At 34.4% G+C, this 16740-nt stretch overlaps 1 protein-coding gene across 2 annotated transcripts in view; it reads right to left on the bottom strand.

Moving 5' to 3' along the window:
- Positions 1-698: 698 nt before the first annotated feature.
- The window catches only part of SP4 (Sp4 transcription factor), an 87982-nt gene continuing 71940 nt past the window's right edge, over positions 699-16740 (bottom strand). The window contains exon 6 of one of the 2 annotated variants that reach the window (XM_036113137.2): positions 699-4123. In XM_036113137.2, the coding sequence (XP_035969030.1) occupies positions 3876-4123 (248 nt within the window). In that variant the 3' untranslated portion in view covers positions 699-3875. Of the gene's footprint in view, positions 4124-8382; positions 8719-16740 lie in introns of those variants that run through there. The other variant, XM_036113139.2, reaches the window with a different exon arrangement.

Raw genomic sequence — 16740 nt, 5'->3', positions numbered from 1 at the left:
AGTTGTGACATAAACATACCTTTACCTTTGGGCTTTCCTGTACAAGGCAATCTCCCCACACACTATTTAGCTCCTGATTACTATAGATGTAAAAAGATTCTTTGTGGAATCTTCTATCAGTGAGTCAGTGTACTTCCCCTGCTGCATAACATCCCCGGCCCCTCGTGTGGCTGTATCATCTAATCTGGCCTGGGCTTGGAAATCTGGTAACTAAAGTTGTTACAATAATGTATTCATTATGTTAGCAAGGTTCTTCATGATATTTGCTGGGTTCTCCCCTGAGGAAAAGACAACAGCTTTTGCTTACAGATTTTGTGGCATTTATGTGGCACACTCTGCTTCTGTTTCTGTGAGCTTAAATATTTTAATTATGTTTTCATTTTTAGCTCTTTCCTACAATGTCCTAACATTTATTGCTTAAAAATATTTAAGTAAAAAATGTCCCTAAATCAAATTTTAATTTCCATAAATGTCTAGAGCAATGGCTATACAAATTAACATGAAATCTGCATTGGTGTTCTTTGGCAGTATGTTCAGAGAAATGGTGACCAGATCTTAATACCAGGAATTATGAAGAGTTGCCAATACGTTTTCTAGTGAGAAGCATTTACTTCCTAGTGTTCATCGTGATAAGAAGGTTGATACTTCAAATAATTTATTGCTGCTTTATAGTATACATAATTAAATGAAGAAACATGTTAAACTCAAGGGAATTTTTAATAGTTACTTGCAATTGTTATTGCAGGCAACAACTTGTACATGATTTTATTTCCAAATCCACAAAAAACAAATTTTATACAAATCAGCACTGTAAAAATGTCAATTACAGCCCCAGAGGCTTTGCTGGCAGAATAATTGTCTAAATTCTAGGATATGGGGAACAGGTTTTTTCTGGATTCATCTTTTTTTTTTCATTTTCATTTTTTTTACAAAAAAAATTTACAAGTGAAATGTTACTACAAAACTTTTTATAAGGAATTTTTGTAAAACATTTACATTTTACCATCAACTATTTGTTTTAAAATCATTATGTAGATTTAATACCCTATGCTGCACATCAATTTATGTGGGATGACAACTTAGTGACATGCATAAAAAAACACCACAAGGCATTAAAATGAAGACTTAAATACAAATATTGTTGCAATAAAACAGTTATAAAATTGAAAAATAGGACCTAAACATCATGCTTATCTAAGTTTGACAAATTAACTTTTTCTCCTAGATTACACACTTTTATTACTGCTCTCATGAGAGTGTGATAAATAATGACTTAACATCAAGTTCTAATGTAATCAGCAACACATACACAAACCTAACCAAAGAAAGTATACTGTAAGAAAAAACTATTCTAACACTGGAGTTCTACCATGATAAATACGTATCTTTGCACTGATAATTACAATAAAGAAAAGTTTTATAACGGTGGCAAAGGGAATGAACAGTGAAATGCCATTAAATATGACTCTACTGCACATCTGTGCCCTATTACTTATAACAGCTATATCCCACTGAGTCAAATAAAGGACATTGAAATTTACGATTCTTATAAGACAGAAAAGTGGATTCAGAATGGTATGCAGAACAGACTGTCAAAATATTTCTAATTTCAGTGGTGAAATGTGCACCTGCTAACACAAATTAATATATTTTATATGCTATAAAGCTATCCAGATTCAGTTTGTTAAATTTATAATAGGCCTCATTGTTGATTAAAAAATAACTTCCATTTCTGATGAGCATACACAGGTATGCATTAAAACTGGTTCATGGAATAACGGTGCAGAGAGCTCATACTTGGTATTAACAACAACAAAAAGTGTCACTTTGAGGAAACATGATTCAAACGTTAGGAAAGTTTCTTTGCATAAAAAAATTTATAGCACTGATTGTGTAGCATAATGATAGATAAAATATATATTTGATGTTTCAGCTCCTATATAATAAAATTAAAATTAACACTACCAAATGCTCCTCTGTACCAAACAAAACAACAAACTGATTCTGATGTTTTAAAGCCAGATACATCAGTTGTTAAGAGTACATTAAATAAAATATACAAAACAATTTACAAAATCCAACTAAAATTAAAGACTTTGTTACAAGTCTACAAAAGCTTTAAGAAACTTGAAATTTATAACCACAGTGTAAAAATTTTTTTTCCTTTAATCTCAAAGCTTTTTTATACAAACTGAAAGCACAAAAGACCTTCAGTTTTATATAACGCTACAAAGGGCTGGCCTAAAGTGTACATAGTGTAAACAGTGATCATTACAGTATTTCTCCTTCATCAAAAATACAAGAAACATTACAATTTTGGAAGAGAATTCGCATGAGTAGTACTTTTCCTGAAATAATAGAGAATGCACAAGAAAACACGTACCTTTATTCAAATGGTTCCCAAACAAATAATGTTAATAAACCAGGCAATTAAAAATTTTAGTTTTCCAATTGTCAATTCCAATTCCTTTAATGTTTCCACGTAAATACATTTTTAAAGTAAGAGATATCTTACTAATACGTAAGCTGTTGGTATAATCCAAATTTTTTTCATGAGACTTTTGGCCATCTTTCCTATAAGATCCTTGCATAAACAATAAAATACAATTTTTTCCTTTAGTCACTTATTTGAACATTATTCTGATTTTTAAAAAATAACCTGCTTCGTAATATCACATTGTTATTTATTTGTTAGGCTGTCTTTTTAGGGAAAATTCAGTTATCGGCATAACATAAAGACATTTCTATGTTATAAATTCGTAACCAGCCTTCTAACAGAGTTCTAGAAATAAATGAGATTGGCTAAATTTTAGTAGAGAGGAAAACGGAATTTGTAATGTAGTTAAAAGATAATTTTCTGCTGGCCTTAAAAAAAGGTGTGATAATTCCTTCTTTGGCTACCAAGTCAAAGCATAAAGAATTCTGCACATTGTCAACATAAATCATATTTACAGAATATGAAACTACAGAATGATTTATACTCTATGCAAATATTTCCAATATAAACATTTAAAATGAATTTTGTGGTTCAACCTAGGGTTAGGAATATAATCAGTCCTAACTTCAAAACCTTACATGTTAAGTTGCCTCATTTTATTTTTCTGAAGCTATTATGAGTTTTGTTTTAACCACCCTCCCACCCCAGTATTTTTCTAAGGTTTCAATCTAAAATTTAACCTAAAGTTTAGCTCTAAGTTCCTCTTGTGTCTCCAAATGGAGAAAGTAATTGGACTTCACTGATTGTCTGCATACACACTACTATAATGTAGTGGTAATAAAGATCTGAGCTGCATCTCAGATTACTTTTTTGGAACTTACTCTAATTCAAATGTTGAAGAATTTCTAACATTTAGAAAAGACGGCCAAAACTATTTTCAGTTGACTTTCCAAAAACAAGCTAAGGAAATAAAGTATTATCCCTATCATTAGTTAACTGTTTTCTGTGCTACAGGGGAAAAAAAAAAAAACCTACATAAAAATATTACTGACTGAATTTGTAACAAAGTACTTCCAAAGAAAACAAGTCCAATTAAGGTCCAGCCTGCAAACACTGAGGTCTGTCTTTTTAAACATGTTAACACATAATGTTAAGAGAGGGGGAAGATTCAGTTTAAGGATTATGTGATCTATTTCCAAATAACTACAACTTATAGTATGGAGGAAATACTTTTCTGTTTCTAGTACATCAGTTTGCTTTTTGTATTTTTAAAAATTCAACATTTTATGTGTTGACCCAAAATCTTGGAATACTTAAAGAAGCCAAGAATGAAAACATGATTTCCTACTCTGTAATCCACTTGACCAGCCCATTTCCAGATTTTCAAAGGTGTGTAAACTTAAGTGCAGCACTAGAGGTCTCTGTTATAAATAACTTTTCAGAATTCTTCCATGTTGGTTGAAACATTGGGAGTTGCTGGGTTTGAATCTTGAGAAATGGCTGCAACTGTGACAATTCTTGGGGAGCCAAGCACCTCTGTAACAGATGAGTCCAGTTCTCCCGAGGTAACAATGGCAAGAGCTGTCCCACCACCTTTCTTATTCTGGTGCGTTTTGACATGTTTGGAGAGATGATCACTCCGCATAAACCTTTTGGAACATTCTGGGCATTCAAATCTCTTTTCACCTAAACAAAAAAAATAGTAAATGAAGTCATACACATTTTATTTAAATGAAATTATAATTTTAAATAATTTCTCTTCGGATCATACTTTGCTTTCGTTTAACTTTTGACTAGTTGCAAAATACCTTCTTTCTGTTTTTATTTGAAAATGCCATCAAACAAGGGGTACCTGGGTGGCATAGTCAGTTAAGTGTCCACTCTTGGCTCCGGCTCAGGTCATGATATCAGGGTTTCTCTCTCCCTTTCCCCACTGTGCTCCCTGCTCTCTCTCTCAAATAAATAAATCTTAAAAAAATTAAAAATAAATAAAATGCTATCAAACAAGCAGTGCAGTATAGAAGAGCATGTGATGGGGAATAAATGACCTGAGTTAAAGTCCTGATTCTACTAAGGCCTGGAAGTAAAAGCTGGAGCAAGTTAAGTACCACTCAGTTTCCCCATCTATGAAACAAGAGGATTTCTAACAGCTGATCCCATAAATCTCTTCCAGGTATAACAATATATAATGTTCGAGGCTTATGTCCACTCTTACTTAAAAACTACTGTCTCCAGGGCGCCTAGGTGGCTCAGCTTGTTAAGCGACTGCCTTCGGCTCAGGTCATGATCCCGGAGTCCTGGGATCGAGTCCCACATCGGGCTCCCTGCTCAGCGGGGAGTCTTTCTCCCTCTGACCCTACCCCCTCTTGTGCTCTCTCACTCTCTCAAATAAATAAAATAAAATCTTAAAACAAAACAAAACAAAAAACAAGCTATTGTCTCCATTTTAATTATAATACCTAGAGGCATAAACTATCTTAGAACTACTTAAAATAAAATCAGTTAACAATTTAATACTGTACCAAGTTTCTTCACAAGGCAAAAACAAGTCGGGCAAATACTCCATTTCAGATTTAATAGAGTTTTGAGGTGTCACAGAATAAGGTGGTTAGGTTCTTGTATACAAATTGATCCTTAAATATGCTCTCCTTAAGATGTAAGATAATTCCACTGAAACTAACTACTTCGCTATTTTGGAATAAAAACTAAATGTTAACTAAAAAGAAAAAATGCATTTCACTTCTGTGTATAACAGGTGGAGTGCACAAAAATTTGGTTAAGTGGTATACCATCATGTTCACAACAGATCAACTATTAGCTTTAGTCCTTCCCTCTAAAACTTGTTACTTAAGGGAAAGAAATGTTTTCCATCTGATACTAGAATTTGAATCCTAAGAAAATTGAGTTTGGCTGACTTCTTTACTTAGCCCTACTTTTGACTTATCAGTAGAAAATCTATAGGCTCAACTTTGTCCATATCAGATAATCCCTTCTTTGTGTTTGCTTTTATTTTTAAAAAATTACACTGACAGTATTTCATTAAACTTTTCTCTTTCAGTCTTGAAAAATTAAATGAAAGGATAAATATATGGTTTAAGCAAAATTCTCAAAAACATTTGTGCATTTTCTGAATGCTCATACTTAGACAAGGGCAAAAAATGATTAAATGAGGGTTTTAAGGTTAAGATAATCTTGAATTCCTCCAACCTTTCAAGTCTCCCATTTTATTACAAAAGAAAAATTCACAGCTTACAAATTTTAAAGTTAAAAGAAATCTTAAAGATCTTATTTTACATTTTTCATTTTATAAATGAGTAAGCTGAGGCTCAGAAATTAATTAATCTTGGGAATCATACAACTTATTAATATCACAGCGGGATTCAAGGCACTGTACTTCTGGTTTGGGCTTTTTATTCTAATCATCAAAGTGCAATTATAGACCTCCTTTCTTTATAGCAACAATGGCCAAGAATAATCAGAAAAAAATCAGGTGGTGATGGCTCGAAGACACAACATCATTTAGTAAGCACTGAATCAACTGGATGATCAACCTGCACATAGTAGCTGTTTAGTAAGTCTTCTTTAGCTGTCCTGCTCATGAACTCAACCATTTTGAACAAATATTTGTGCAACATCTACAATGTACCAGGCACCAGTGATACAAAAAGGAACAAGTGAGAGTCTGACACTTTAAGATGATTCTATTATCTTGTGATAGTCATTTGCAACCATGTGGAGCTATCAGTACCAATTAAGAAATTTAAGTCCCAGCCAATCTAGTGGCAAACTGTGTGGGATATCATGGTGACAGGGTGTGTATGTGGACCTTTTAGTCTGTCTATTCCTAACTGATGTGGGTGTCAATTAATTTTAAGCAATAAAAGCTGGCTAGAATCTTAAATTAAGTAAATTACATTGCACAATTAAACTAACATTATGGAAATGACATTTCAGTTTGCTACCCTTTTCCACAAAGAAGTGTGTTTTCTGTAGTGTCAGACAATTTCTAAATTTCTTACTGTTAGCAAACATTATTATCCTTTATCTCAAGGAGGTCAGAATTCTTATACTAATAGACTAGAGTATCTTCCTTATATTTATAATTATCTTAATTATTTTATAATTATTCTCAGGAGGTTAATACTTCTGTAATTAGTATAACTAATTATTGAAACTTGATATTAGTTACTTATGATAAGCAAGAATGGCCATGCCTTAATCCTTGGAATTTGTGAATACGTTTTATTACACGGCAAAGGGATGTAATGAAGATTTCAGGTGTTAATACAGAGAGATTACTCTGATTTATCTGAGTGGGCCCAATCTAATCACATGAGCTCTTAAAAGCTGAGTTTTCTTCAGCTGGAGTCAGAGCTGCAGCAGGAAAAATCAGAGAGATTAGAACTGAAAGGGACTTGACCTGCTATTGCTGGGAGGGTGACACATGGAGAATATGACAAAGAATATGGACAGCTTCCAGGAGCAAACAACAGCCCCCAGGTGAAGGCCAGCAAGGAAACAGGGACTTGTGTCCTACAACAGCAAAAACAATTTGGTTGACAGTTTCGATGAGTTTGGAAGCAGATTCTCCCCTAGAGCCTTTGATAAGGAATAGCCCAGCTGACACCTTGATTTTGACTTTGTGAGATGCTAGGTGGAGGACCCAGGCCAAGCCTACTCAGATTTCTGACTTAAAGAAATTGTGATATAATAAATGTGTGTTCTTTTAAGCTGTTAAATTTGAGATAGTTTGTTATTATTATGGCAGCAACAGAAAACTAAGAGATATATAAGCTATAATCTTGAAAAAAGTAAGGCCTAATAAGGAAATAAATGATAAATGATCTATCACATGATCCAAAATCTGTGCAGTATTTTCATTACAAGTATCCAAAGCATGTCAAGGACAAATCCCAAATTTTACTTCTGTAAGAAAATATCAAGAACATAACCCAAACAATTTTGGTTTAATAAACTGAGTATAGAAAAAAAGAACTGCTTGGGGTGCCTGGGTGGCACAGTTAGTTAAGCGTCTGACTCTTGGTTTGAGCTCAAGTCGTGATCTCAGGGTTGTTGAGCCCCAAGCTGGGCTCTGTGCTCAGCGCGGAGTCTGCTTGAGATTCTCTCCCTCTCCCTCTGTCCCTCCCACTCATGCTTTCTCTCCTTCTCTCTCTCTAAAATAAATAAATAAATGAGTGAATAAATAAATCTTTAAAAAAAAGAAAAGAGAATTGCTACTTTGACCTAGGTTATCAAGAGAATGCCATGTTGTATTACATGACTGTTAAAATATAGTAGTCTTGAGGTGCCTGGGTGGCTCAGTCGTTAGGCGTCTGCCTTCGGCTCAGGTCATGATTCCGGGGTCCTGGAATCGAGCCCCGCATCGGGCTCCCTGCTCCGCGGGAAGCCTGCTTCTCTCTCTCCCACTCCCCCTGCTTGTGTTCCCTCTCTCGCTGTGTCTCTCTGTCAAACAAATAAAATCTTTAAAAAAAAATAAAATATAGTAGTCTTTTAAAAGGACATAAATAGAAGACTCATATTTAGAAACTATTTTAGATTACTTCCTAGCATAATATTAAGAGTAATTTCTCTCAGAAAAGCTGAGACTGTCAATGCAATCACAGATTTGAATAAATGCAATAAATCAGATCTTTTAAGCTTTATTTGAAGTACCATCAAGAGCCAACTATCTTGCTGTCACAGTTCTGCCTGTAATCTGGTTTTCAACATGTTGCCCTCAAATCAAGCTAATACAATGTATAAAACGTACCTTATGAATTAATGTTATTTCTGTTTGTCATGGTAACATATTTATAAATTAAAATTAATTTTTAATATATTTATAATTAAAACATACAAATTAAAATTAATTTCAGGAGCAAGCTAAATGACTGTATTAGTTTCCCTGGGTTTTTTTTTTTTTTAAGAAAGTAACACAAATTGGGTGGCTTCTAACAACAGATATTTATTCTCTCACAGTTCTGTATGCTGGATGTCCAAAATGAAGGTGTCAGTAGGACAATGCTCCCACCAGACTCTAGAGAAGAATCTTTCCATGCCTCATCCTAGCTTTGGTGACTTCTGGGCAATCCTTGGCATTCAGTGGCTTGCAGCTGCATCTCTCCAATCTCTGCCTCTGTCTTCACATAGCCTTTCCCCATGTCTCTGTGTCTTCTTCCCTTCTTACAAAGATATCAGTCATTGGATTTAGGGTCCACAGGTCCTAAATTTTAGGCACTAGGCATGGTAAGACCTCATCTTTAATTTTATCTGCAAAAAACCTATTTCCAAATAAAGTCATATTCATCAGGGATTAGGACTTTGAACATCTCTAAGAGACACAATTCAACTCACTACACAGGAACACTTTTAAATGTCCTGCATTTGTTACAGCTAAGTAAAAAACATACCCCTTGGCTCATGAATAACTTTCACCAAATATCCATGTGTAGCATATACAGGTGACCTTGGAACAACAAGGGGTTAGAAGCACTGACCCCCTATACCTGCAGCACAGTTGAAAATTTGTGTGTAACTTTTCACTGCCCCAAAACTTAACTACTAATAGCCTATTGTTGACTGGAAGCCTTACCAATAGCACAGTTAATTAACACATACTTTGTGTTACATATATTATATACTGTATTCTAACAATAAAGTAAATCAGAGGAAAGAAAACATAACTAAGAAAATCATAAGGAAGAGAAAATGCATTTGCAGTACTTTATTTAAAAAAAAAACAACCAAATCCACGTATTAGTGGACCTGCACAGTTCAAACCTGTGCTGTTCAAGGGTCAACTACACAATTTTTAAGTAACAATAACAACTTTTATAACCCACATTAAATAATTTTTTTTATTTGTTCTAAGAAGCCTAGTTACTCAAACTGTGAGGCTTGTTGGATCCCTCAAACCCTCCCCTCCAACACCTTCAACTTATTAGTCTCTCCTGGACACTCTTCTTATACCTACCCAGCCTAGAATATCTAAATGAATCTTCTCACGAGTACCCTCAATTCTATCTTTACCTGTGGATAAAAGTAAATTAAAAGGGGGAGCAATGATAATTTCCAAGAAGTATGGCTTATATTCTTGATGTAGAAGAAATGGGAGTAAAGGGAGGTTGAGTGGGAAGGACAATGGAAATAAGACTTAAATATTTTTAAGTAATCTCCACCCAACACAAAGCTCAAACTTACAACCCCAAGATCAAGAGTCACATACTCCACCAACTGAGCTAGCCAGGTGCCCGAACAAATTTAGATAATTATTAAAATAATGAGGAATCTGACCAAAAAAATAAGAATGCAATGCTATTCTGATTGATGGGCTGAGATGTGAGACTATGACTTTATAGGGACATCAATTTGCATAATGAGTAATTTTTCATTTACTTCTTAAGCAATTATCTATTTGAATATACAAATCATTTGATCAATTTTATCACAAATGCTTTTTTTGTTTGTTTTAAATTTTTTTATTGTTATGTTAATCCCCATACATTACATCATTAGTTTTAGATATAGTGTTCCATGATTCATTGTTTGTGCATAACACCCAGTGCTCCATGCAGAACGTGCCCTCCTCGCAAATGCTTTTTAAAAGTAATCTTATCTACTCTAATAGTTTTAACTATGATCTATAAAATGGATAATGGCATCAAGATTCAGATTCCTAAATCAAACTGTGAATTCCACATCTCTTAGATGTGCCATACACATCATTCAATGTGTCACAAACAAAATTCACCACTGTTTATTAAAGGAAAATGGCTGAATCTTGATTAGAACAGCAAATTTTATGGTATTTTAACTTCCCTAATTCCATTTTAAATTCCCCAGAAGCCTAGCAGCTACCAAAGGGAGAACAGAGCTGGAACTCTTTCAAAACCTCATTTCCAAGGAAATGATAATGGGATCTGTCTGTGGTTCTTCAGAAGACCTCACTTAAAAAACTACTGTATTGACCCTGACTTGGAGACAGCCCAATGTAAGAAGTCTTTTTCCAGGGATGGAAAGGAACGTGTGTTTGTCTAAAACAATTGTAGGTAAGTGTTTTAACTTCATGGAAGCCCAGGGCAATGGATAATACTTGGGACAAACAATAGAAAGACTTAACAAAAAGCTTAAAAGGAAAAACTGGGAGATAAAAATATCCATACTGGCTCTGAAAAGTTCTGGCATACTCCCTGGAATCTAGATGACCACATACATGCTTTAAAGCTGTGAGCATGCTCAGGAAAGACCTGAGAAGGCCCAAACTCTCATGTGTGCTTAACTGTTGAGGGTCTGCATAGGCAGGAAGTGAAAGCTAAGGCAGAGTTGTCAACTGAGGGCTGAAGGGCATTCCAACATACACACAAAACCTCTCAGCAAGAGAGAGAGATTTATTGATCCAAGATATTTAAGAATATCTGCAGAATATTTACGAATATTTGCAGAAAGGATAGCTGAATACTTCTCAAATCGATGAAAAACATTAATGTACACATCCAAGAAGCTCAATAAACCCCAAGTAGGTTAAATGCAATGAGATTAACACTGAGACATATCATAAACTGCTTAAAGTCAAAAACAAAGAGAATCTAGAAAACAGCAAGAAAAGTGATGCATCACCTACAAGGGATTGTCAAATAATAACTTATTTTTTATTGGAGTTCATAGAGGCCAGAAGCAGTGGGATGATACCAGATGAAAGGAAAATCTTGTCAACCAAGAATTCTACATACAGCAAAACTATCTTTCAAAAATGAGCATGGGGTGGGGGGGTTACCTCAGTGGTTCAGTCAGTTGGGTGTTTGACTCTTGATTTTGGCTCAGATCGTGATCTCAGGGTCATGGGATCAAGCCCTGCATTGGGCTTCTCACTCAGCAGGGAGTCTGCTAGAGATTCTCTCTCTCCTTCTGCCCCTACCCCAGCGTGCTCCCTCTCTCTCATATAAATAAATAAATCTTTAAAAGAGATGAAGAGAAATTCAGACATTTCCAGATTAATAAAAACTGTAAGAATTTATTGCTAGCAGATTTGCACCTAGATTATTTTAAGATGTGAATTGTAATCCCCAAAGCAGGCAACCACTAAGAAAATAAAATATTATATTAGTATTATAGAGAAATCACAAGGGGATTAAAATAACACACAAGGAATATTTAACACCAAATGCCAGTAACAGAGGAATACAGGAACAAAAAAGAAGATACGTAGAAAACAAATACCAGAATGGCATTAAGTCCTCATCAGTAATTGCATTAAATGTGAATGTATTAATTCCTTCCAGTTAAAAGGAAGAGGCTGCCAGAAAGAATTACAGAAAAATATGATCCAACTATACACTATCTAAAAGAGGTTCACTTTAAACTCAGACATGAATAGGCTAAAAGTAAAGGATGGAAAAAAGATATAGCATGCAAAAGAGAGCTGAAATAGTTGTATTAATAACAGACCAATATGATAAAAAGTTACTACAGACAAAGACACTTTACAATGATAAAAGACTCACTCCATCAAGAAGATATAGCAATTATAAATATATATGCACCTAACAACAGAGCCCCCAAACAAACAACCATGAGAAACAAAACAGACAACTGAAGAAAGGTAGACAATTCTACAATATACTTATCCTTCTCCTGTAGTCTCCATTTCAACTGGAAGCAGTTATCACTGGTACCTATTATCTCTTTTCTCACATTTAATAATCACCAAGTCCTGTCAATTTTATTACACAATCATTTCTTGACCTGGTCCCACATACTCTTAAAACTTTAAAAAAGAAAAAAAAAACTTTTGTTCTAGTTAGGATCTTGTCAACAATAGCTATTGTCTTTGCTAAATGGTCTCAAAATTATTCCCTATAAATCTATTTTTCCTACATATACCAAATGGTCTACAATAAAAAGATGACCAATCTGATTAACTGCTGAAAACTTTCAGTGGTTCCCATTTCCTAAGGCTGTGAAAAAAACAAAGTTAAATAGTTTATAACATACAATGGTAACTAACCTCTGCCTATTTTTTTTTTTTTAAATCTATTGTCACAAATATTATGGTTCCAAACACTGAACTGCTTGCAGGTCCTCACATATGATACTTTCGTTTTTCGTAGGAATTGGATTCTTGTTCAGGATAAAAATCTTGACTCTGCTCTACCTACCAGCCATGTAACTTTGGGCAATTTCTCTCTCCAATTCTCAGTTTCTTCATTTCTATTTTTTATTTTTTACTTTTTAAAAAGATTTTATTTATTTGACAGAGAGAGACACAGCGAGAAAGGGAACACAAGCAGGGGGAGTGGGAGAGGGAGAAAGAGGTGTCCCGCCAAGCAGGGAGCCCGATGTGGGGCTCGATCCCAGGACCCTGGGACCATGACCTGAGCCAAAGGCAGACACTTAACGACTAAGCCACTCAGGTGCCCCAGTTTCTACATTTTTAACTAGGAATAACAGAGATACCTATTTCATGTTACTGTTCAAAGGATTAAATGAGAAAATGAATGAAAAAGAGCATTTAGAAAAATCCCCGCACAATGAAAGCCCTCAGAAATGTTATCTGTGACTGTTATTGCCTGTCTGAATTTGTTTACTCTACTAATCCAATGGCTCATTCTTACTCATCACTAATCACTCAACTTAGTTCAAGAACTAAGTTTGGGCCTTAGTAAAGAAATCAATCAACCTCCTAAAACTTCAGTTTAGTCCTTATTTATAAAATGATAGGGCTGCACAAAATCATTTTTAGGTATTCCTCTGGCTCTAAATACTATCATTCTTGGAAGAGTTAAGAGAAGCGCTGTATGTTACTGAGGCATATGTATGAGGCTGAAAAGAAAATGGTTTTAGATTCTCAAAAAAAAAAAAAAGAAAAAGAAAGAAAAGTCTCTCTCCCTTTTTACATTAGAATTTCTCAAAAATGAGTTTGTCTCCCACTTTAAAACCTTATGTTTTCATTTATACAAAGTAAAATTATTCTTTTTGGGACACAGCTCTATGAGTTTTGACAAATATATTAAATCATTTAGTCATCACCAAAATAAAAATATGCAAGTTGCTATGACTTTCAAAAATTCCTTCACGATGCCTCTAGTTGAATTCTTTTCTCCCTTATGCCCTAGAAAACAATAATCTATTCTCTGTCTCTATGGTCTTTATTTTTCCATATATTGTCATACATAAATGGAATCATAAAATAGGTAGACTTTTGACGCTGGGATCATTCACTTAACAACGCATCTGAATTTCATCACTGTGGTTGTGTATATTAATAATTCATTCCTCTATGTTGAAGAGCAATACTCTGTTGTATATATCTATATGTTGGTTCACCAACTGGCCCTGTACACAAAGGGTAAGGAGAAAACAAAAGAGGCAGACCATTCCACATTGGTAGGTGGCAATTTTAACTTATAAGAAAAAGGAAACTTACTTATGAGGCTTGTTTTGGATGGCCACCAGACGAATGAATAGGTCTCTACATCTACCTGCCAAATCTTAAAAGTTTACAAAGAGGTCTTAACTGGGTTCAGTCATATATACTGTCCAGATGGTTTCAACATCTTTCTCTCTCAAGGCTACATCCTTCTAACAGCTCCCATTATGGGAACAGTGGGCAAAAAGTATATTCTAAGGACAGGGGAGGGGGTGAGAAGCCTCTGATTACCCAGGTCCAACCTGCAGGTCAACCAGCAGTCAAGTCTGTTGGATTACCTCCTCCAGCAATATACCACAGTTCTTTAGCCATTCAACCAGTTGAAGAATATTTGGGTTGTTTCCAATTTGGGGTGATTAAATAAAATCTGCTATATATATATTCATTGCTTTTTGTGTGAACATACTTTTTATTTCTTTGGGGTGAATACTCAAGAGTGGATTGCTAGATCATAGCCTAAGTATATGTTTAACTTTTACAAGAAAATTCCAAAATGTTTTCCAAAAACGCTGTGCCATTTGGCATTCCCACCAGCTTGGCATTCTTGCTGGTTCTTCTAATTGTCAGGATTTTGGTGTCCTTGTTTTTAATTTTAACCATTTTAATAGATGTGTACTGGTATTTTGTTGCAATTTTAATTTGCATTCCTCAAATAAAGATGATATGAAATATCTTTTGTGCTTGTCAGATGTACATCCTCTTCAGTGAAATGTCCAAATCCTTTGCCAATTTTTAAAAAATTGGGTTGTTTACAAATTGTTGAGTTTTGAGAATTCTTTATAGATTCTGGATGAAAGTACATTGTCAGATATGGTTTTCAAATGTTTTCTGTCTCTGTCTTATGTTTTCATTTTCTTAACAGAATCTTTTTTTTTTTTTTTTTTATTCATGAGAGTCAGAGAGAGAGATAGAGAGAGGCAGCGGCAGAGGGAGAAGCAGGCTCCCCACCTAGCAGGGAGCCCCATGCGGGACTCGATCCCAGGACGCTGGGATCGTGACCTGAGCCGAAGGCAGACGCTTAACCATCTGAGCCACCCAGGCGTCCCTCTTAACAGAATCTTTAACAGAGCAAAAGTTTATAGTTTTTATCAAGTCCAATATATCAGTTCTTCTTTTATGGATTGTGCTTTTGGTGTTGTATTAAAAACTCTAACATACCCAAGGTCACAAAGATTTTTATATTTTATTAAAAAAGTTTTATACTTTCAGGTTTTAGTCTGAGTAATTTTGAGTCAGTTTTTGTAAAAGATATGAGGTATGTAGCTCAAAGTTCTTTTCCTGCATGTGGCTGTCCAATTCTTCCAAACCATTTATTGAAAATAATTTCCCCATACAATTATTTTTGCATGATATGTGTGTCGGTTAATTTCTGAATTCTCTATTTGGTCTTATCTATGTGTCCTTTTTTTCACCAAAACCTCATAGCATTGAAATACTGTAGCTTTATAGGAAATCCTAAAATCAATTAATGTCAATCAGCTGACTTTTTGTATTTCTTTCAAAACTGTTTTGACACCCTAACTGCTTTGCCTTTCATATAAATTTAGATCAGCTTACTAATATCTACAAAATACTGCTGTAATTTTGAGAAGAACTGCACTGGATTTGTATATATATCTGGGAGAACTGACATCAAAACAATATTGGGCCATGGAATCCACTAACATGGTATATGTCTACATGAATGTAAATCATCGTCAATTCTCTCATCAATATTTAGTTTTCAGTATACATATCTTGCATATATTTTGTCAAGTTACAGCAAAGTGTTTTACTCTTTTCACCTTATTAAAAATGACAGTATTGATTAAGCTACTTGTATCCAGTTGTTCATTGGTAGTACGCAGTAAGACAATTCATTGTGTATATTAACCTTGTAATCTTACCAAACACTTATTAGTACAAACAGCTTTCTTGTAGATGCCAGGGTGTTTCTAAATAGACAACCAGGTTGTCTGCAAATAAAGACACTTATTTCTTTCTTTAGAATCTGTGTTGTCTTTTTTTTTGCTTTACTGCACTAGGTAGAACTTCCATACCAGTGTGAAGAGAGTGATAAAAATCAGTCATCTTGAGGCACCTGGGAAGGTCAGCTGGTTATGTGTTGAACCCTTGATCTCAACTCAGGTCTTGATCTCAGGGTTGTGACATCAAGCTGTGTATTGGCTCCATGCCAACTTAAAAAAAAAAACAAGAAACAGACATCTTTGCCTTGTTCCTGACCCTATGGATAAGTATTAGGTCCTTCATCAGTAAGTATGATGCTAACTGTAGTATTTTAACAAATACCCTTTACTTGGTTAAGGACATAACCTTCAATTCTTAGTTATGTGAGAATTTTTATCAAACTGAATGCAGATTTTCCCAAATACTTTTTGTATATATATTTAACTAATTATGTGATTTTTTTTCCTTCTCTTGTTCGTATGATAAATTACATCAACTGATTGATTTTGGAATGTTCAGACTTCCATTCCTGGAATACACACAACTCAGTCATGATAAATTATTCTTTTAATATATTACTGGACTTGGTTTGCTATTTTGTTGGGGATTTTGAAATTTGTATTTTTGAGGATACTGATCTGTTAAGTTTTTTTCTTTTTCCCTAGGAATGTCTTTGTCTGGCTTTGGTATCATGGTAATGAAGGCCTCATAAAATAGTTAACAAGTGTTCCTTCATTTATTCTCTAAAAAAGATTGTGCAGAATTGCTATCATTTATTACTTTATAAAGAATTTTCCAATAATTTGATCTGAGCCTAGAGTTTTCTTTGTTGAAAGTTTTTCGCTAAAATTCAATTTCTTTAATAGATATAGTACTATTCATGTTATCTATTTCTTCTTGAGCAAGTATTGGTCAATTTTGTCTTTTAAGG

This window comes from Halichoerus grypus, chromosome 12 (genome assembly GCF_964656455.1).
Source record: "Halichoerus grypus chromosome 12, mHalGry1.hap1.1, whole genome shotgun sequence".
Taxonomy (NCBI): domain Eukaryota; kingdom Metazoa; phylum Chordata; class Mammalia; order Carnivora; family Phocidae; genus Halichoerus; species Halichoerus grypus.
Note: the sequence above shows the minus strand (reverse complement) of the source record. Positions and strands in the feature narration are given on the sequence as shown.